Source organism: Tamandua tetradactyla, chromosome 14, assembly GCF_023851605.1.
Source record: "Tamandua tetradactyla isolate mTamTet1 chromosome 14, mTamTet1.pri, whole genome shotgun sequence".
In the NCBI taxonomy this organism is placed as follows: Eukaryota; Metazoa; Chordata; class Mammalia; order Pilosa; family Myrmecophagidae; genus Tamandua; species Tamandua tetradactyla.
In genome coordinates, this window is record NC_135340.1 from 39,272,079 (window position 1) to 39,294,705 (window position 22,627).

The window sequence follows — 22,627 nt, forward strand, 5'->3', positions numbered from 1 at the left end:
CATTATCTATTTTAATAATTACTACATGTATTGCTCTTTCATAGGTGAGAAAGATTGAATGTTTCAAGTCATAGAGTTAGAAACTGGCAGAGCTTGAATATAAATTAGGTCTATTTGACATCAAAGCGACAATATAATTTTCTTACTGGAACATCTGGTAAAAATGTTGATTTTGAGAAGACTGACATAATAAATCAGACTTTAGAAATAAGAAATCTTATTCTAAGATAAGGTATTTAGAAATAAATATAAATGAACAATACAAATAAGAAAAAATATTCATGCTTGTATTACAATCTTTGCAGTTTCATTGTCTTCAAATTTGACTAGTCTTAGCCTTGTTAATATTAATGACTGAAGGTTTTCTGCATTTACTACTTTGATAAAAATGGTAGAACAAGAAACTCAAAAGTATTTAGAAAACAAGAAGAGGTGAAGGGTCTGTAAAAACTGATATTCCCCAAACTTGGCATCTGGGAAATTCTCAGATAGTAGAGGACAATGTTTACAACTGTACTGTAGGGAGTTCTGCCAGGGATTAGTTGGGGAGAAAACTCTTAATCTTCCCTGTAAGCATAGCAGCTCAATGATACATTAATAAGCACATATGGAAAAAATGTTACAGAATGAAAAATAGCAACAAAAACAATTTCCTCTTATAGTAGGGAAGGGATCGATTACATTTAAAAATTCAAAGATTATATAGTTTGGGGTATACTTACCCTAAGGAAAACATCTCTGAAACTAGATCCTGCTTCACTTGTAAGGCTTTCTCTAGATTGTAACTTAAATTTGAGATGAAACCTATTTTCCACTGTGTCCCATATAGGTGTGAGTTCATCCTCCTCAGTGTGGCATACATATATTACAGGAATATATATATATGTTATAAGGAATAACCTCTCAGTTGGCAATTTTCCAGTCTGTCCTTAAAATAGAGCAAAGTATGTGGAAAGAGTTTTCATAAACTCCTTGGAGAGTCCTTAATGTCCAATATTCCCTGAACCGAGAGTATCATCTAAGAATGAAGCCTTTTCAAAGATAGATTCTAATTCAACCAGAAAAATGCAACTAAAAAAGGTAAATAACAATGTAAAAGGAAAATATATTTCTATCGTCGGGTGTGCTAGAAGGATACAGATTTCTTCCTTCTGGTCTGTATCTATCACATCATTAAGTTGAATTAAAATGATTTTTCCAATCCCAACAGAAGTTCAATGAGTTTTATAGATGAGCACCTGTCAGTCAATTGATTACTGACTGGCTCATTGCATCTCTGCACAGAATGCAAGGGCCAACCTTGAATCTTTTTAATTGAACATCATAAGTACATGGAACTTTAAATAGGGCACGAGATTTGTCCAGGTCAGTGTGATGCCCCATTAAATCCCAGAATGATTTGAACAGTGAATAAAGAAGTATTTGCAAAGTCCCCTTGGGAAAATGTCAAGAAAGGGGGAAAATTCAACTTTCCCATTTGGACAATTCCTGATATTTTTGCAAGTAGTGGGGAAAACCAAATCAATAGGTCGAGCCCTCAATCTTGGGGTTTGCTCAGATGAAACTTATCCCTGTAAAGGATAGGCTAGGCTTACTTAAAATTAAGCCTAAGAGCCACCCCCAGAGAACCTCTTTGGTTGCTTAGGTGTGGCTTCACGCTCTCTCAGCCAATATGACAAGCAAATTCACTGCTATTCCTATCTCTATGTGGGACTTGACTCCCAGGGGTTTAAACCTCCCTGAAAACATGGGACAGAAATCCTAGAATGAGCTGGGACTCAGCATAGAGGATTAAGAAAACCTTCTCGACCTAAAGGGGGAAGACAGAAATGAGACAAAACAGGGTGTCAGTGGCTGAGAGATTTGAAACAGAGTTGAGAGATTATCTTGGAGGTTATTCTTACATATTATATAGACACCCCCTTTTTAGTTTAAGATGTATTAGGCTAGAGGGAAGTGCCTGAAACTGTAGAGAATGTTCCAGTAGCCATATTTCTTGAAGATGATTGTATAGCTTTCACAATGTGACTGTGTGATTGTGAAAACTTTGTGTCTGATGCTCCTTTTATCTATAGTGTGGACAGATGAGTAAAAAATATGGATAAAAAATAAATAATGGGGGAACAAATGTTAAGATAAATTGAGTAGATTGAAATATTAGTGATCAATGAAAAGGAGTGGGACGGGGTACAGGAAAAAAATGGGGAACAAAGATTAAAATATATTGGGTAGATGGAAATAATAGTGGTCAATGAGAGGGAAGTGTAAGGGGTATGGTATTTATGAGTTTTTTTTCTTTTTATTTCTTTTTCTGGATTGATGCGAATGTTCTAAGAAATGATCATGGTGATGAATATACAACTATGTGATGATATTGTGATTCTTTGATTGTATACAAAGTATGGAATCTACATATGTTAAGAACATTTTTGTATATTGTTTTGTCAATAAAAATATTTTTTAAAAAAGGTCTCACCAAAATGAATTATGGTCGTGGTCCATCTGGGCAACATTCCTCTCCACTAGCGGTCCTGTGAAACCTAGAAAACAAATTACCTGCTTCCAAAATGCAATGGCAGGACAGGAGTAGGACTCTACTAATACACTTGGGCATAGGTCACATGCTCTTTGAGCACTGTGGTGTGGACAAACTCTCCAATGGAATGGGAGCCATGCTCCCTCCAAGTCCCAGTGCTGTTGGCTTGACCTCCCCGCCCAAGGGCAAGGGTGGATCTGCCCTTTCCATACACATGAGAGGATCCTGTCTCTTAGTCGGAGGAGTTTTTTTTTGGTCATGACCTTTGCTTCCATGGTTCTGCCTTTGAAGTAATTTTTCCTTTAAGCCCAGTCTGCAAGTGGTTCTGCTTATACAAATTTTGTGAAAACCTTGTCAGCTCTGTGTATAGCTCAAGGGGGTCTGAACCATCCGATAAAAGGCTTTTCTCCAGTTCCTTTATGGTTAACTCACTTCCAGCTTGCCTTCCTATGGATTCATATTCAGCCACACCCTCTTACCAAAAAGTTATTTAGATAAACCGACAAATGGAGCATGGTGGTTTATGAGCTCACTTCCCATAAGTTCAAGGAGAGCTCTAAGGGAAATACTTCTGTCCCTAGTTTCAGAGCCTGCTATCTGGGCATGCTGAGAATTTTCTACATTATCATTTTCTGATTCTTTTGTGCTTTAGAAATTGATTCTCAACTTATCCCTTCCCTGTCATATGTTACTATAAGCTGCAAGGAGAAGCAGCTGCACCTTCTACTCTTAGCTTAGAAATATCCTCAGATATATATGCAAGGTCATCACTTAAAATTCCATTTTCAGTTCAACACAAGGAAATGACTCCATTCTCTCCAAAACATTGCAATTCTGAATATATATAGATCTAATAACAGAACAGCAGAATACATGAGCCAAAAACTGATATAACTGAAAGGAGAGTTCAACACCCAAATGTCTTATAGTGATAGATTTATCAAGGAAGTCAATCAGTAAGGATACAAATCATTTGAATATCACTTTCAATCAACTGGATCTAAAAGACATTTATAGAATACTACATACAAAAATAGCAAAATACACTCTTCCTAAGGTCACATAGAACAGTCACCAAGGTAGTCCACATCATAGCCCCTTAAAAACAAAAGTATAACAAATTTGAAAGTAATAGAAATTCACAAGGTATGTTTTCAAACCACAATGAAATTAAACTGAAAACTAATAAACAAAAGATATCCAGTAAATTCCAAAATATTTGGAAATCAAACAACACACTTCTAAAAAGACAATGTGTCAAAGAGGAAGTCTCAAAAATATTAAAAATAATTTGAATTAACTGAATATGAAGCTAAAATTTATCAAAATTTGTGGGATGCAGCTAAAGTTTAGAATTTCATAGTTTTAAATGCATATCTTAGAAAGAATAAAAAATAAAACCAGAAAGTATGTTGCCACCTTAGGTAGTTAGATAAAGAAAATTATGTCTAGTGAAGAAATAATAATTCAAGCTGAATCAATAAAATTGAAATTTGAAATCAAGAGAAAATGAAACCAAAAGCTAAGTCTTTAAAAAGACCAATAAACTTTACAAACCTCTAAGTAGGCTAACCAGAAAGGGAAGAAAACATAAATGGCCAACATCAGAAATTTTAAAAGGTTGTCAATATTGTACCCATGTAGCTTAAAAGTATAATGCCCGCAAATATAACTTAGGTGTGAAATGGACCCATGCCTTGAAAGACACAAAATGGCAAAACTCATACAAGGAGAAAAGATGACTCAAGTAGCTTTGTACCAATTAAAATAATTGAATCAATAGTTAATAACCTCCTAAAACACACTAAAAGACAATAAGAAATGTGTTTCATTGTGATAAAAAATGCTATCCACAGTGAAAATTTGTCATGAATTATGTACTAAATAATTTACAACCAAAATACCTAAAATATAAACTACAGGAGATAATGAATGGAATAGATGGTAATGCATTAGTATTAGAATTTAATTATTTCCTTCAGCCCCTGATACAGAAGTGTACAAACATGCCAAAGTCAAAATGAACATTGCAGCTTGACATATCTAATAAAGTTGAATATTTGGCCTTTAAAAACAGAAACTCTGTTCATAAACCACTGACTATTTAAAAATCCTAATCATTTACCAGTCCTTAAAAGTCATTTATAGGATCCTGAAAAGGACAGATGTTCTCATATATCAGATTATCAAAAATCTAAGTGTAGAAATACTATTGGCCATATTGTTTATTAATAATGACCTAAAATAAATAAATACTGAATACATAGAAAATGAAAAAAACTACTTGTTAAAATAATACAAAGAAAATATTCTTTCAAAGTTTAGTTGGAGTGAAATCAAATTAAAAATTTCTAGTAATCTAGTATAAAATAATGATAATAGAAATCAGAACTTTTATTAGTTTATAGTTGAAAAGAAATTCAGTGAAAGTTTTATAGACTTAGATTTTAACCCACCAAATAAGAATGAAAAGCTATTATAATTTTTATCAGTTTTTAAACTTATTTAATAAAAATATATTAAATTCAAGCAAAATGGCAGCAAATGATATATAGAAAATTAGATATTATCAATTAAGACACCTACATAAAATTGATAAATCCAAAATTATTTCTTTCTGTATAATGGAAAGTAAAATACAGTGCTAGTGTTTCTAAATAAAGAAAAAAATGGGCGGGCCATAGTGGCTCAGCAGGCAAGAATGCTTGCCTGCCATGCCAGAGGACCCGGGTTCGATTCCCAGTGCCTTCCCATGTAAAAAAAAAAAAAAAGAAAAAATATTTTTAAAGTATTTTAATTGAGGATGAATAAATCATCCCAGGCACAGAAGGAATTTTTTAAATAATTACATAATTAGTGTCAAAATTAAAATAGTAATATGATATTAAATTCATAACTTTAAGGAAAATATGTATTACCAAATCCAACTCTAGAAATTATTTACAAAAACAACAGAACAAACCCTTATTCTATAAAAAAATCAACAAACCAATATTTTTTAAAGTACGGCATTACTGAAAAATCAAGGCATTCCTGGCCTGTAGTGAGCACTCGTTTAAGTGAGACAATTGTTCCCTCATTCCAGGGATATATAAATGTCTGAAGATCTTGGAAGTAGATAAGGTGCAACTTCATTTCCAACTGTCTTCCTTGATAATCCAGGTTCCTGTCTTTCACAGTTTACTGCTGGACTATAAGTAATCATTCCCTTATTTCTACTTCCTCTATTATTAATATTTCCTTAGAAAGCTGGGTGCTAAGACTTTATTCTCCTCTGTATAGTTTTGTTTTAGTTTGGGTCTCAAATACGATGCTGAGACCTTATCACACATACAGTGTTTACCCTCATGTTTTCAGGGATCTTAGACTTTAATGTCTCACGCTGCTGGTTTCCCATATTGACAAGGATCAGTCTGTTAGATAAATTTCTTAGAATAAATTCTAGAGTTTATGTATATTAATATCCTTTATGTGTTTACAAAAGGGATATATTATATATACAGAGGACATTTTCTATAGATGCAAAATAAAATATTTCATAGTGGGTACTTCAGGGAAGATGGGGAAAGAGAGGGAGTTTAACACTTATATTTCTTGAAATTCCTTTGTCATATAGGTGTTACTATAGAGTAAAAAAAGACATGTTTCAAAGTAACATGCTCAGATTTTTAGTTTGGGTACTTGTGATAAAACTATAAAGAAGCAACGTTTATCATAGAAATATCAGGCATCTTTTCAGTTCAACAGGCCATAGTTTTGAGCAGGACCTCAAACCATGAAAGCACAGATTTGGTCTCCTTCATGAGCACCCTTTTAAAGGGGGTTTGAGAGTTTTAGCCTTCCAAACAGTTTTCTTCTCACTAACTAACAAATAGAAGGTAGTCAAAAACCATTAATGATTAAAATAATGACCTCATGTTGCCCATGCATGAATGGCACTGATTATTGCTCATGGTTGGTTGTGCTCAGCTCTTTGATGTGACATTTATCAGTCTGAAATGCATAAGCATGTATTCCACTGTAAGATTAGGTTTGCCCTCACAATCCCATGCCAATTTATTCATTCATTCAGAATATCTGATTTAATGTCATGGAAATCAAAGAGTTGCATTATTGACTAGCTTTTCCACTTTTGCCTTGTTCCTTTTAGTATTGATGGATGCATTATACGACAGTGCCAATTAAATTAATTTGGCAAAGTTTTATTTAAATTACTGAGTTTTGAAAGGTAGTTTGCAGTTTTATAAGAAGGAAATGAATAGACTCTTAGAACTTCAAAATCAGATTTCAGAAAGGAAGTTATATTAATGAGTTAAAAATTCTTCCATATGAAAGGACTTTACAAATTGATGGAATATAATTTTTCCTATGGCAATTCAGACAGATGATGATCCATTTTTGTGTTTTCTTGTAGTGGTAGAAGGCTCACTCCCTAAACACTCAGTTGTCACGTAATCATATTACTTTTGCCGCTGAATACATACACTCTATTCTTTCAGCTATCAAAGGTTTTTTTAATTTAATTTTAAGATAGGTTTTTTAACCATTTGGGGGGCACTATTTTCTACTATTTTTATACATTTGTTTGTCACTGTGGACAAGCATTTTTTAAAAAATCTCACTTATGTGTCTTCTTAGTGCTTGCTAGACTCTTTTGCTTTGATAGCAGCTTTTTTTTATTGGTTACACAACCTAAATGCATATACAATATTAGGAACACATTTAGATGCCTCTTTTTAAAGAATGTTTTAGTCTTTATTTAACTGAATTAGAAAAAATACAAACAACGCAATTTTTAACACTTTTGAAAATGTAGAAGTGCACCAATATGGCATCCTTTATCTATGAAATGGCTCAATTCCAATTCAAAACTGATAAGGTCACATCAAACTGAATCAAGCGAATGTACACACAAGTCTGTACTACGTGATGCTGATGTTCAACTAAAAATGTCCGTCTGCATCGAGAATGCAAGAGTAAAGGTGAATCTCACAACACAGGCCAAGTTTTACCTTAGTGTGTGAGAAATCTTAAGGGTATCTATGAGTAAGCATGGAGAGACCAGTAGAAATGAAATTGGAAGGGGTACAATTCACAACATCAAGAAGATTGGGAATTTAATGGTCTTACCAAAGTTTGTGACTTATTAGTTTTGACTTTGTTATTCCTACTTTTAGTGAATACCACCTACTTTCAAAAATGTAGACTATGCTTTTAGAACAGAATGCAGTTACCATATGAAGCTTTAACTCAAAAACTGGATAAAGAAAAAAGGCACAAGGAACTTCAGCTCAATTTTATGTACACCAGAGGTGAAAATTTGGAGCCACCTTAAAGAGAAATTGATTTTAAAATTTATATAGCCCATAAACAATTACAGGCCAAACCACTGTACTAAAACATATTCTACAGTTTGTAAAAATCTTACAGTTTAAACATATGCTTTTATCCAATTTAGATATAAGACAAAACTATCCCTTTAAAGTAGCTCCACTTTGGCAGATACTTATATTTCTAATGAATGCATATCTGCTATGTTTTATTTATCAGTGTAAAAATCTCAGCTGGTTCACAAAGCTCAATGACCTCTATCTCATCTTTATCACAGGAAATATATGTCCTACCTGGTAACTGAATTAGTTTTGATTTTGTATCCGTACACACCAATGCACTGTGAAATTATACCCAATAAATTATAACACCAAAACCATTTTTTTGTGACAGCATAAGTTGTTTAGTTTAAATATGTTCAAATCCATATTCTTTCATTAATAACTGATCAGACAAGCTACAAAAAGCCATGACTTTACATAGTAATATCATATTTTGCAGAATTGTTTAAAAATCAGTGCAAATCAGTTTATGTGAAACAACTGAAATTTATACCTTTACATAGATCCTTGGCAGAATATTTTAAAATGTTAATCTGCTTTTAGAGTAGTATTTGAACAAACTTTTCCAATACTCAAAGAATGAAGTTTCATGACACTTCTAAAGAGTTGCTGTTTTGTTGCCAACCACATTATCAAAAGCTCTGGTTAAGTAGATATATTTTAAGACTAAATTACAGTAAACATGAAAGCTCTGCAATTTAAACTTAACTTATATCAACCATATCCAATTATTGATTTAAAAGAAAAATTACAGTGGTGTAACAGTGGCTCAGTGGAACCTTCTCTCCATGCTGGAAACCCAGGTTCTATTCCCAGTGCCTGCCCATGTGAAAAAAAAAAGGTAAAAAGAAAAATATTGAGTATTGAAAGTGAGTTTGTTTTGTTTTACATCATCAATGGGTGTTTTAGACCTTTGCATTGTTTTCCTTTATAGTCAGGGACTCTTGCTTTCAACTTAAACATAAGTTCAGGTCCTTACAGGTTGCAGCTCAGGTAAAATCGCATGTACAACTTTCGATTACTTTAATAGCAGGAGCACACAGTCTGGAATGAGTGGTGAAAGAAGGCTTGCTGCTTTCAAAAATTAGGTATAATGGTGAAAGTATTATGATCCATAGCTAAAACTTCTACCTTCAACCCTGGCTTCTGAGGCAGACAATAACCACATCAATGACTGGTTGATGAAAGATAGTTTTTAAAAGGCAGTTTTAAAAAAATTTCGTTGTTATTTTTTGTGTCAGTCCCAAATGAAAGTCATTTGGCTTGTACTTTAAAATCAATTCTTCCACATACAAAGTATGAAAATATGTTTGTACAGGACAATGATTAGGTTTAGACCAGACTGCACCTCTCTGAAATCTTCATACATGTGTATGTGTCACATCATACTGTCCTGATCCACCATGCACCGGTTTCCACAGGAGTACTAATTGGCACAGACATGCCACTGTCGTGGGACATTCTCAACTGGTGACTGCAGTCATCAATGTGTGCCACCAGGGGCAGGAGAAAAGGGGTGGTTAAGATTGATAAGGGAAATTCTAAAACAGTTTAGGAAGTCATGCAGATGCATTTAAAGTCCATGTGAGAGTGACTTCTGGCAATTGCAAAGTGTCTGAGAAGTGGCTTGCATTAGAAGCATGGAAACAAAGAGGCTTGTGTGTTTAGAGCCTTTTGCTGTTGTGGTTGTTCTCATTTGGTAGCCATCTGGTGGGACTTCATATAGAATGTGGGAAAAATGCTGCACTCAATTGAATTTTGAAATTGTTTTGTTTGAGGGTTGGCTGTTGGGTCAAAATTTTAAGTACCTCCTTGTGTTGCTTCAGGAATGAGGTTTGGATCTTCATTGACATCATCACCAGAGAAATACTGATCTATGGTTTCAAATGCTAATTTATATGTCTTCATTTTCATGTTACTGTAAAACTTTGATTTTTTCCCCACATTGCCACAGTCTTCTATTATTTCAGTTATTGTGCTATGCTTTGTCACTAACCATTATCAAAATGTTTTTCAGACTATTTAGAACCACCTGAACAACTTGAGAATCTTTTACTTGAGAGTAAATTACAGAATGGGGATATTACATTCTGCTGTTCAAAAATAACCTAATTTTTTCCATCATTTATTGTCAAGTTGCTCATTGCCCAAGCAGCTCTTTCTGTGTTCCAAAATTCCCCTTAACAAGCTGATGAATAATCATAGAGATTTATCCAGCATCTATTGCAGCTTGAACTTGTTGCTGGTTTCCTGCTGTTATATTGGAAAGAAACCCACTGCTTTCTTACTTTCCCTAGGGGTGTGATAGGAGATTTGAGATATGGACAGGATGTCACCATTGAGAATGGCCCAAGACTGCTCATCGTTGCCTGTCACTATGTTGCTAGTGACCCTGAGTACTGCTGTTTGAACTGTCACTTTCTTGTGGCTCAGAAAGGGTATGAGAAATGGCACAACCTCTGAATCAATTACCATCTGTTTCTGCTCACTGCCTCCACTTGTCAGGTTTGACAGGACCCAAACAGTGTCTAAAGAACGGGCATGTCTGTATGGTATATGAGGACACATAATGTTGGCAAAATCTCTTCAACTGTCTCCATAAGTGATGGAGTGTCCTTATTCCTGCAGAAATTGACAATGACCCATGCGACATCTGAAGGAAGATGATGGGAATGGAAGGATTGATAAAGGACAGAAGAGGCTTGACAACTCCCAGTGATATGACATAATCTCCCTACTGAGGACCATCACCTATGATATTTCCCGAAGCCCATACTGCTTGTTCCCAAACATTCTGATGTGGTGAATGGAGAAGTCTCAGAAAAAGAGACACTGGATTAGTCTGTACAATAGCTTAAATCTGTGTAGGAATTTCCTGATACTATTTTAATTAACACCCAAGCAGCTTCAAACATCAGTAAAGGATTATCATCCCTTTCAAGACATTTGACTGGAATTGGTAAAATCCCAGATTTTATTAGGTCATCAACCAGTATGTTTCTGTCACTGGATAAAAGCTTTCTTGCAGCCTGGACGACACTGAACTGGACCACTGGGTTATCACTTGTGTCTTTCTGCAATGTAGCCTCTAGTGTAACATTTTGTGGGTTAAAGTTGGTATCAAAACCTGAATCTTCTACACTTTCTCGTTGGGGAACATTTCTCTTTTTGAATAAGTGCTTATCCCTTTTTCTTCTACCACAGTTCAACTGTCACTTAATTTCTCTGTCTTCGCATTGTCTCCAAATTGCCCCCCTGCTTCTTGAAGTTCTTGATGTGGTGGTAAGCCAAGATTCTTGGCAGCACCAGACTCCTGCAGTGGGTCCTCCTGCAGTGGTGGAGAGCCTCAGCATAGAGTGGCTGGGTCGGGGTGGGGGTAGTGGAGACCAGGGTCCCTGTTAGACTTCAAATAATTAACTCATAAAATTTCTTAGGTACTTTTCAACTCCCCAGATTAAAGTTTATGAAAAACTTAGCATAATATTTAGATTTAGATTTACAGAAAATCTGTGCAAATAGTAGTGAGAGTCCCCATATATCCTCTTTTCCCCAAGCCATTGCTTCCTCTAGTACTAATATCTTGTATTGCTGTTGTACATTTGTTACATTTGATTAACCAATAATGACACATTATAATTTTTTAAAGTCCTTTGTTGACATTCAGATTTGGTTTTTGTCTTGTGGAGTTGTACAGGATTTGACAAAAGCATAACATCACGTATCCATCATTAGAATATAATAAAGAGTAGTTTTGCTGCCTTGACTACGCATTGTGCACCGTTTATTAATCCCTTTCTCCCTCCTCTTGAATCACTTGAAACCACTGTTGTTTTTATTAGCGCTATAGTTTTGCCTTTTCCAGAATGTTGTACCATTGTAATTATACCGTATTTAGCCTTTTCAGATTGGTGTCTTTCATTTAAAACATGCATTAATGGTTTCTCCATGCATTTTTATGGTTCCCTAGCTCATTTTTTATTGCTGAATAATATTCCTTTGTATGGACGTACTGTGGTTTTTCCATTCACCTATTTAAGGGTATCATATTTGCTTCCACCTTTTGTCAATATGAATAAAAGTAGTGTAAACATATTTTGTGTGTGTGTTTGTGTGTGTGTGTGTGTGTATTTGCATTTTCACCTCATTTGGGTAAATACCTAGCAGCATGGCTGCTGGATCTTGGATTTAAAGAAACTGCCAAACCCTTCCGAAGTGGCTGTACCACTCATATTCTCACTAAAAATGAATGAGAGGCCCTGTTGGTCCACATCCTCACAATAAATAGTTATCTGCTTTTTCAGTTTAGAAAAACAAAAATAAAATATTTTATTTTACCTTCATTTATTCCTTCTATAATTCTCTTCATTTATGTATGTATGATTTGCTCACTCATAACACTTTCCATCTCTGTGAAAAATTTCTTTTATGTCTTTCAGGACATTTGTCTTTTGCTGAAAATTCTCTCAAATTTGTTTGTCAGAGTAATTCTCTCATTCCCCATTCCTTTTTTTTTTTTTGGCATGGGTAGGCTCTGGGAATGAAACCCAGGTCTCCAGTATGGCAGGCGAAAAGTGCCACTAAGCCACCATTGCCCACCCTCTCCTTCACTTTTGAAGAACATTTCAGAATTATAGTCAGAAATTTCAGGATTATAATCTTGTGTTTTTTATTTCATCTCTTTAAATATTTAACACCACTCACTTCTTGCAAGCATGGTTTCTGGAGAGAAGTTCACATCATATACAAAGAGCTTCAACAGTGCAATGTTGGAAAAGTGTTTCCCCCTCTTGCTGTTTCAAGACTTTCAATAATTTACTGCAATTATGATACGATGTACTTACATAAGTGCAGGTTTTTTGTGGGTTTTTTTTGGGGGGGTGGAGGATTTATCCTGTTCAGCATTTTCTGAGCTTCTTGGATCTCTAGTTTTGTGTCTGTCCTTAATTTTGGAAAACCTTCAACCATTGTTACTTCAAATATTCCTTTTGCTTCTTTCTCTTTCATCTCCTTTTATTATGTTAATTATAGATTTATCATACCTTTTGTAATTGTCTAACCGTTCTTAGATATTCTGTGTTACAATTTTCAGTGTTTTTTCTCTTTGCTTTTTAGTTTGGGAAGTTCTTTTGACATATTTAAAGCTCAATGATACTTTCCTTGACTGTGTCCACCTACTGGTGAATCCACCACAGGAAATTCTTATTCCAATTACAGGGTTATTAATTTCTAGCATTTCATCTTGATTCATTCTTAGAGATTCTATCTCTCTGTTTACATTTACCCATCTATTCTTGCACATTGATCACCTTTTTGGTTTATGGCTCTTGGCATATGAATCATAGCTTTTTTTGGCATAAGCAAGCACTGAGAACCAAATGCAGGACTCCAGCATGACAGGCAAGAGTTCTGCCACTGCACCACAATTGCCCATCCTAAATCATAGCTATTTTTAATTCCCAAACAAAGGCTAAAATCTCCTCTGGTGTCTTTACTTTTGTCTTCTCATGCTGACATTGTCATAGCACATCTTAAATAATATATATGACTTGAAAGTCTTTTGGATGTACTTTACTGTAATAGACAGAATCCCTATTGAAGTAGAGGTAAAGTTATGGGGAGAGTAGAAATGTTCTATAGTGCTATGATTATCTTTTAATTTTTAGTGAGCCTATACTCTCAGACCATGAACTTCACCAGTATTTCTAAGCTATCTCCACCTGATCATCAGATATGTCATGAAGGTTAGAAAGTGAAGTTGGTTATGTGCTTTTTCCATTCAGAAAGTTAGAATGCCTGGAGTTGGGTATGCCCACTCTTTGAAGTCTAGAAGGGGTTATAGTTGGTGCTTCCTTACCCTCAGATCAGTTGGACACTGATAACATTGGTTTGCTCCTGGTTAAGAAAAATGATAGCTCTGAACATGTTTTAAGATGATTTCTAATCATCACACCAAGGGGAAATACACAGATTTTTTCTCTCCAATCTTTTCACTAGGTAGGATCCCTGGAATCAAATGTCAGGAAAGTGTGGGGGCAACCCCAGTCATTAACCCACAGAAATTTTAATTCCCACAATACACTACACTGAGCCACTAGAAGTCGGCAATTATAATTTCAATATACTATGGGAAATGACTCTAGAAAGGGCTTTATCTCCTGGGTTTCTGTACCAGGTAAACTGTGGTTCTGCTCTTGCCTCTCTCTCCAGTTTTAGAGAGGCAATTTAGAGTAAATGACTTCAAAATTTCAATACTCTGATGGATGTAAGAAGAGTTGAAGGTTTTCAGTTGGTTCATCTTTTTTCCTCTTGTAAGAAAAAGAGTGATGCCTTCCAAGACCTTTTATTCCTGAGTAGAAACCAAAAGTTCTCTCCAAATTTTCCTGTAAAATTTCCTCTTATCTTTCACCACAGAAACTCTAAAGTAATCAAATATTGAAAGTATTATAGGCCAGTGTCTCTGAAGTATCAGTAATCATCTGACAGTGGATTGTGTGGATTCTCTACATTATTTCCATAATTCCATAATACAGAATTGGCATAGACTTAATCAGATGCAAAATTTTCACATCACTTACCTGAGCCAAATAATGATTGGTATGGTATTAAAGGCAAATAGAAACCAGTACTCTACTTTCCAAAATAACAAAACAAAGCTATACTATATTTCACAAGGAGTTGTAGAAATTTTTGCTACCATTAGAAACACAAAAGATGCAGAGGTTTTGATTCCTAAAACAGAAGAATCCTCATGCCTAGTTAACCTGTTTAGAAGACTGATTGATCCTTTAGAATGTTTGCAAAATATTAAACTCAATCACATCTTAATTTTTATCATGCATATCTCCAGATATTATTTCATTATTGGAGCAAATCAACACTTCGCCTGATAATGAGTACACAGTTATTGACCAAGAAAGTTCTTTTTCCCCTCTATATTTGTTGCAAAAACTTCCAGAAGCAGTTTACTTTCAGCTGTCATGTCTAGCAATATGCATTCAAGGGTCTATATCAAGGATTTATCAACCTTCTCATTATTCATTCCACATCATTAAGATCCATTACATTGAGGATATGAAGCTGATTGAATGTGGTATGTAGTTACCTCAATGTCAGGTATAACTATACTCATTGCTATGAAGAGAAAGGATTTTGGCTTCATAATGAGTGGTGAAGAAAAGTTTGTCTACAAGTTAGGATACACACAGATACCACATGGTGGTTTCATCATTGGTAATAATTTCAACAGGGTAATTGTATCAAGAGTAGACAAGCCAAAGCATTTAATCAGTGGCTTATACTGCTTGTGAATGAAGTCCAATGTCACCTCTCTGAGAAAGTAACTTAGACCAGCAAAAAGTGATAATTGAGAGTGAGGGAAATCTAAATTGAGTGGTTAAAAGGGAATGAGGAGTATTAATTAAAATTTTTGGACTAAGAGCAAAAGCATGTGTATCAGTAGTCCTTCTATCCCTCTTTTTCTTAATTTGTTTTTTGACTGTGAACAGCTATTACTTTAGAGAATGCGCAATATTATTAAGTGAAATTAATAGTGCCTGTGTGGTTGTAAGAGATAGGAATGTTTTCAGTTATCCATATCATCTCACCCATATACATCTGCATTTATTGTCTCCAATCGAGGACATGGTTCTCTGTTGTCAGGGTCAGAGTGGCTATCTGGTGGTTTGTATGCACCTTTCTAATATGCTAAATCTTCAGGGTGGGCAAGCTGGATAAGTCAGGAACTAATACTCCAGCTCATACTTCAAAAGTGAAGAAATAACCCATATTTAATACCAATATGTATTGTTCCTTAAATACTGAGAAATAGCTGGGTATTTCTCAATTTAATTGAGATAATTCTATGTCTCAGAACATACAGAGTCTCTCCATGGACTACAATAGGCTTTCATCCCATTTTACTTATCAAGATAAGTTAACTTCCCTTATCTGTCTCATTTCCCTGCCTACTTAGCAATATTTTAAGGAATCAGCTTAGCCATAAACAACCTTCAACGAAATTTGTCTCTGACTCTACTTTGTGTCAATCCAATCTATCCAATAGTTAAGTAGTGCTGTTACTTCTACATGTGTAATCATTCAAAGGGAAGATCCATAACACTCACCAAAGCAGAGTTCCAGTTTGTTTTCAGACCTAACCTAAATCAGAAGGGATGTCATAGTATCTCTGTTATTGAAAAAAGTCATCACACTTTTAACTACAAGTGTAGATATCTCTGGCAGCTACCAACATATGAACCATTATACAATAGACTCACATTTACCAAGCTAATAAGGGTACTAAGAAAAGGTTGTATAGTAGTAGAAGAAACTGTTTTATGATGGTATATGAGGTCTTCAGTTCTGAACGTGTCAGATTTAGGATGTCTAGTTGAACATAACAAGTAGGCAGTGCAAGTTTTTGAAAACCGAAAAGAATTCTGGTCAGCAAAATTGGCCATAATATATGCGTTTGCTCAATCTTTTCATTGCTATCTTCATGTCTTTGTTCCTTAATGTATAGATGGCAGGATTCAAGGCAGGTGTGATAGCAAAGTCAACAATAAACAGGTATTTGTCAAGTGACGATGTTGGGAAAGGCCACACATAGAGAAATATACATGGAGTAAAGAAAAGAACAACCACAGTGATGTGAGCTGACAAAGTGACAAATGCCTTGGATAAGTCTCCTGAAGAGTGTTTCCAGACGGTGACCAGAATGAAGACATAGGAAAGGATCAGCAAGAGAAAGGTGGCCATGGATATGAACCCACTGTTGGCAGCAACAATAAACTCATATTTGGCTCCATCTGTGCATGCAAGTTTTATGATCCTTGGGAAGTCACAGTAAAAGCTGTCTATTTCATTAGGGCCACAAAATGGCAGGTTCATAACAAAAGCCAATTGAAAAATAGCATGTATCACCCCAATTACCCAGGCAGTGACTACAAATGAAACACATACTTTAAGATTCATGATTTTCAAGTAGTGAAGAGGCTTGCAGATTGCCGTGTACCTGTCAAATGCCATGACTATGAGGAGCACCATCTCCACTCCTCCTGTGATATGAATGAAACACATCTGGGTTAGACAGCCTTGAAAAGAAATCACCTTGTATTTACGTAAAAGGTCTGTCATCATCTTGGGAACTGTGGTAGAGGAAAGGCCCACGTCAATGATGGACAGGTTGGCCAGCAGGAAGTACATGGGGGAATGCAAGTGAGAATCAAATATCACCAATATCAAAATGGAAAGGTTTCCTAGGATGCTTCCTAAATAGAGCAAGGAGAATATGAACGTGAGAAAAGCTTCAGTTTCCCAAGATGTAGAGAGTCCCAGCAACACAAATTCAGGAACCCCAGTGTCATTTAGTCCATCCATTTTCTGGAACAGAAGAGCTGAATTTCAAATTTCAGCAGAATTCTGCCGCTGATAGCTTCAGCCGGGTCGCGCGACTGGAGCACTGGGTGAATTAGGGGGCGAGCTCGCGGGAAATAAACCTGGGTAAGCGAAACCTAGCCGTCTCAGCTAGGGGACTGAAGGACTTGAGCCAAAGGCCAATTAATCAGCACAAAGCTTTTTTATTGTTACATCCTAAGAGCTTAGGTACCGAAGCGGCTCAAGTGCTCTAAAGACCCCGAGGCTACAGGGAGCTTAGGTTAAATACAGTTGCACAAGGGAGGGGGAGTAGGGGAGAGGGTAGGGGGTTCGGAGAGCCAATTACACAAGCTAAAAGGTAGTTGCTAGGCAAGGGCGGCAGAAGATAGCTAGAGGCAAGGACAGAATAACAAGAAGGCTTGTAGTTTTGAGATAAGCTACTGAGACGGGAGGTTTCTGACGAGGGGGGGAAGGGAGAACAGTGAGTTAGGCTACAGACATGAGAGACAGGGAGAGAAGGTAGAAATGATTGACAATTTTTAAGTATGACTAGGCTCCAATCCCTGAGAAATATGCTACAGAATTCTGGTATTTTAATTTAGATTATTCATTTTTCTCAGCTCATGGCACATTTTATTAAAGAGAAATTATCTGTAATAAAATTTTTCATGCAAAAGATTGAATACCTGTTAGTAAGAACAGATGTTAAAGAAAGATACTGCTAATAGGTAATATTTATTAAATGGTTTCTTCTTGCAAGAGATTTTTACTAAATACATTTTCTTTTAAAATCCACAAAAACATCGAGTTCAGTAGAAAAAAAATGAGTCTAAGAGAAATCTAGTATCAGAGCCAGGACTTGTTTTCAGATTAATAAGACCTCATATTCTTTGGTTTGATCCCAGCACTATGGTCTTCAAAGACATTTACTTCATATATCTGTGCACCTTTCCCAAGAATCCATCAATTTAACTTTCTTCAACTTTTTAACTTGACTATTAAGACAGTCAAATATCTTTTTTTAAAAAAAAATCAAGTCTCTGAATTCCTTGTTCCTTTCTAATCACTCATTTCTTTGTCCAACCCTGCATTGTTAAGCTTTTCTCATGTTTTGTTCATTCAGTAAACCAAAAAAACCTGGTTTCGACAGATCCTTTTTTTTTCCCTTTGGAAAAGCTCTGCGTTCTAACAACTCATTCATAAATTACTTCTCCATTATTTTTTTCCTTCATCACCCTTCATGATTTAACACTATATATCATTGCCTTTTTCTGGAAAGCCCTGTGCCTTTGGCTTCTTGACTTCTGTGAAGTCATTTTACTTCCCAATTCTTTCAATAAATTATATTTGTTTACTTAGAAGGTTAAGTATCTCTCCATTTTCAGAGTAAACATCCCTATTTCACTCCAAGGATATGAGAACAAGGGAATGAAATCAACAAGGGGGTGATTTTTTTCTGAACCAGTTAGTGTCATTTGACTTTGACTGTGAATTAGTCTAAGATGGGATGTGTGACCCAGAACTGTTTAAGGAGCTAAAAAGCACTGTTAGCTATTGGCAGGGTGGAGGTGGGGGTCATTCTCCTAATTTCTTAATTCTTCTGTATATATTTCACTGACAATGATTATTTATCATCTATTGTCCTTAATTTTTAATGTGACTCATGCTTCTATCTAAATATTTGCTATTATGTAGTTACCAGTTTACTCATTTTAAGTAGTGCCTACATAGAACAATTTGTAACTGTATGGCTTATCTTTTAAATTCAGAGTAATATATCCAAAGTTGTATGCTTTATACCCAAATGAGTGCTCGACCTCCACTTTAGGTTAATATTTCAAAACTTGACTCACATAATCTATTGCAGTGCCCTGATGAATATCATTACCAACCTCCCACATGCTCAGTATAGATACTTACTTTTTGTTCCTCTTTCAACTTCCATCCCTGAACTGAACAGCACCAACTCTCAAATATTTTTTGAAATTTCCTCTTCTTTTTTCCATTATCTTTTGCTCACACACCTGCTACATACTTTTTATATTAACAATTCCAAAGACTTCTCAGTTTTCTCTGCCTTTGATCTTACAAATGCAGCACATCCTATTTTGCTTCCAGATCTGTCTACATAATAATGAAAATATAGTGATACTCCAACTTTAAGCCTTTGGTGGCTCTGTAAAAAGAAAAATCATTAAATCTCACAGCATATCATATTAGATGCTGAGTGGAAGAGAGCAACAATATTTTATTTCAGAGGTAACTTCCATAAATTAGGGAATGAGCTACTGAACATTTATTACATGAGTTAAGTAAATTGCTAGGAAGGATCAGAGAACATTCTTAAACATACTGCTTTTAAGAGAATTTTAAACCAACAATAATATATGATGAAACATTAAAATTAAGAACAGATCAAAGTCTGCTAGTCCTACAGGTCAAGAAAAGCACTATGAAATTGACAAGAAGATTAAATAAGGAGAGCTACTATCATTTACCAACCACACAATTATCCACTTGGAAAAATTTAAGTAAATGGAAATATTAAACAAATCTAAGCATTTTTTAGCAATGTTGTAACCTCTTAAATATAATGAGATCTCACTTATATAGAAAACAAAAGTAAAAAGGTATGTGAAATCTGTTGAAAAACGTATACATTCTCATATGTTTGAAATCCTTAATAAAATGGAAGATCAAACCATGCTAATGGAAAAAAGCACTCACCTCAAAATTATTAAAAAAAATAATTTCTTATTGAACTAATCTACTCAACAACTGTAGTACTCATTATAGTTCCATGAATGGTTTTGGAATCATAAAATGTGACTCAAGAGAATGTGTCAATAACCATGGAAATTTTGAAAAAGAGACCTAATGGGATCTAGAGAAGTGAATATAATGCTTCCTAAAAAAAGCATGGGAATACGTCAAAAATTTTCACCAATTAATAACTGATTAAATTTATTAGAATTGAACAGATATTGGAATAAAAGCAGTTAAAATTAGATTCATATTAGGAAATACTTTATATGATAAAATATTTTAAAATCATGTAGAAAAACAGATGATTATAAGTTAAATCATTAATATTCAAAACTTCTTCATCAAGGAACCCAACTAGAAATATAAAATTATAAGTATCATACCATACATAATGCAGAAAAATAAATTGTGTAATTTTGAAGATTTAAATGGAAAAACAAAATCATACATTTTAATAAAATATGTATGAATTAGCTTTTATAAACTTGAGATTAAGAAGGCCTTTTTAGTCTACCCTAAATTCAGAAATGAAAATTATTTTTTATACTTTTACCCCAACTGAATTCTGAGCAACTGGGAAAACAGCATCTCTCATTCTCAACTGTCAGGAATGGGAGGTGGTTCAAGACACTCCAGAGGGCAGTTAGGTAACAGCAGTGAAAAGTTTTTAATTGTGACACTAGAACCCTATTTTAGAAATTAACTATTCAGAACTAATTTGACCAATGGACAAGATATGTTTGCAAAGTTATTTTACTTATAACTATTTCATATAATATTAATTAGAAAAATTAACTGTCCAACAATAAAAGAATTATGAAACAACTAAAAGTATACACAGTAATGTACTTTATGTACATAAAGTTGTTATGTAAATATATATCAACCAGCATGGAAATATATTAATATGTCACGCAAACAGGTATAGAGTATAAATCTTTTTTTAAAGTTTTGGATGTGCTAAATGGTATTTCATATGAGTAAATGCTTAGGATTTATCCAAAAGTGCTACCAATGGAGGAATTTTCAATAATTTTGTTTATCTTCAATTGATTGCCATGTTTTCAGAGAAATTATTTATTGTTTCTGTAGTTTCAAAAACAAGAGGTATCGACATTAATGATGGTAATAAGAAAATGTACATAGCAGCTATTTTTAATGTTAAGTATAATGGATTATTCATAGACAGTGGGGCCAAAGTGTTTGAGGGTCCTTCTGAACTGGTTCACTGTTGCCTCAGTTTCTTATCTGTAAAGGACATGTAAGAGGTATCTACCTCATATGATTGTTTTCAGGACTAAATGAGTTGAAAAAGGAAAAAAAGTCAGAAAATGCTCTGTTATATAGTGGATACTCAAATTGTAATCTGTTGAGTTCATTTTGATGATTTTCAGGAAGTGTCTAGGATTTTTCAGATTGGGAATAGTGTTTGCATTCTTCTATTCTTCTAGCAAAAATATATCTAGCATGCTTTTCATGCTGTACCTAGTTGGAATGTATAGCCAGAACATAAACATTACTTTTTTATGATTCTGATTTCCAGGATCTACTCAAATATCTCACATAACACTTTAACAAAGAGACAAGCACTTTGAGGACTATTTTATGGTCAATGAAACTAGGAGAGACAGACCAAGGATATAAAATAACATGCATGAAAATCATTCAAGTAAGGAGACTTAATGAGATGAAGACAAAAGAGAATTAGAATGTATGTGGCGAGTAAAGAGAAAAGGTGAATAATAATGCAAGTAGGTGCTGGAAAATTAAAGAATGGATTTCCTACCTATCAGCTCAGTCTCAGGCTCAACTGCAACAGCTTCAAGGATTGAGAGACAGATACTGATTTCTTTTTATATTCATCATCATTGCTCAAGACTAACAGTTAAAAATAGCTCCTACCATTAGGAATGAAACTAATTAGCAGGACTGGGTATTAATGACAAATATTTAACTCCATTATTAACTTCTTACCAAAACTAGGTCTTAGATGCACATTAGTTTTCCCAGGGGCTAAGTTTCATGCTGAAAAGAGTAATAGGAAAATTGGGCAACCCAGTGTGATCCTTGATTAATTTTGTAGCTATGACTCTATGTTTACCAATTTGAGAAATTTAGTTGTTCATTTTATATGTTCATTAAATTATTTATCATTAGGAACCACTGATAATATGTTTAACTTGAATATCAAGTTCAAGTCTGTTTTAATTTGTTAATGTTTCTGGAGTGGCTTTTATAAATGGGATTTATTAAGTTACAGGTTCACAGTTCTAAGACAATAAAAATGTCCAAACTAAGGCATCCAGAGAAAGATAACTCCAAAGAAAGACTGATGCCTGTCATGTGGGAAGACATATGACTGGTATCTGCTGGTCCTTGTTCCTGGTTCTATTGCTTTTAGCTTCTAATTCCAGTGGCTTTCTATTTAGGCATCTGTGGGTCCTGACTTACCTTATCTGGAGCAAAACTCTGGGTTTTGTCTATTTTCTTAGTATTTTATTGGAAAGGCACATGGCAATATGTATGCTGTGCTCTGCTTCATGCCTAGCTTCTGTCA

General features: G+C 34.7%; 1 protein-coding gene and 1 pseudogene across 1 annotated transcript; both read right to left on the reverse strand.

Annotated features, from left to right (window-relative positions):
* Positions 1-9,621: 9,621 nt before the first annotated feature.
* Positions 9,622-19,205, reverse strand: LOC143655339 (importin subunit alpha-4 pseudogene; annotated as a pseudogene).
* Positions 16,372-17,307, reverse strand: LOC143654976 (olfactory receptor 4F15-like). Its single transcript, XM_077126568.1, has one exon. It carries the CDS (start codon positions 17,305-17,307, stop codon positions 16,372-16,374), a length of 936 nt encoding a protein of 311 aa, XP_076982683.1.
* Positions 19,206-22,627: the final 3,422 nt, after the last annotated feature.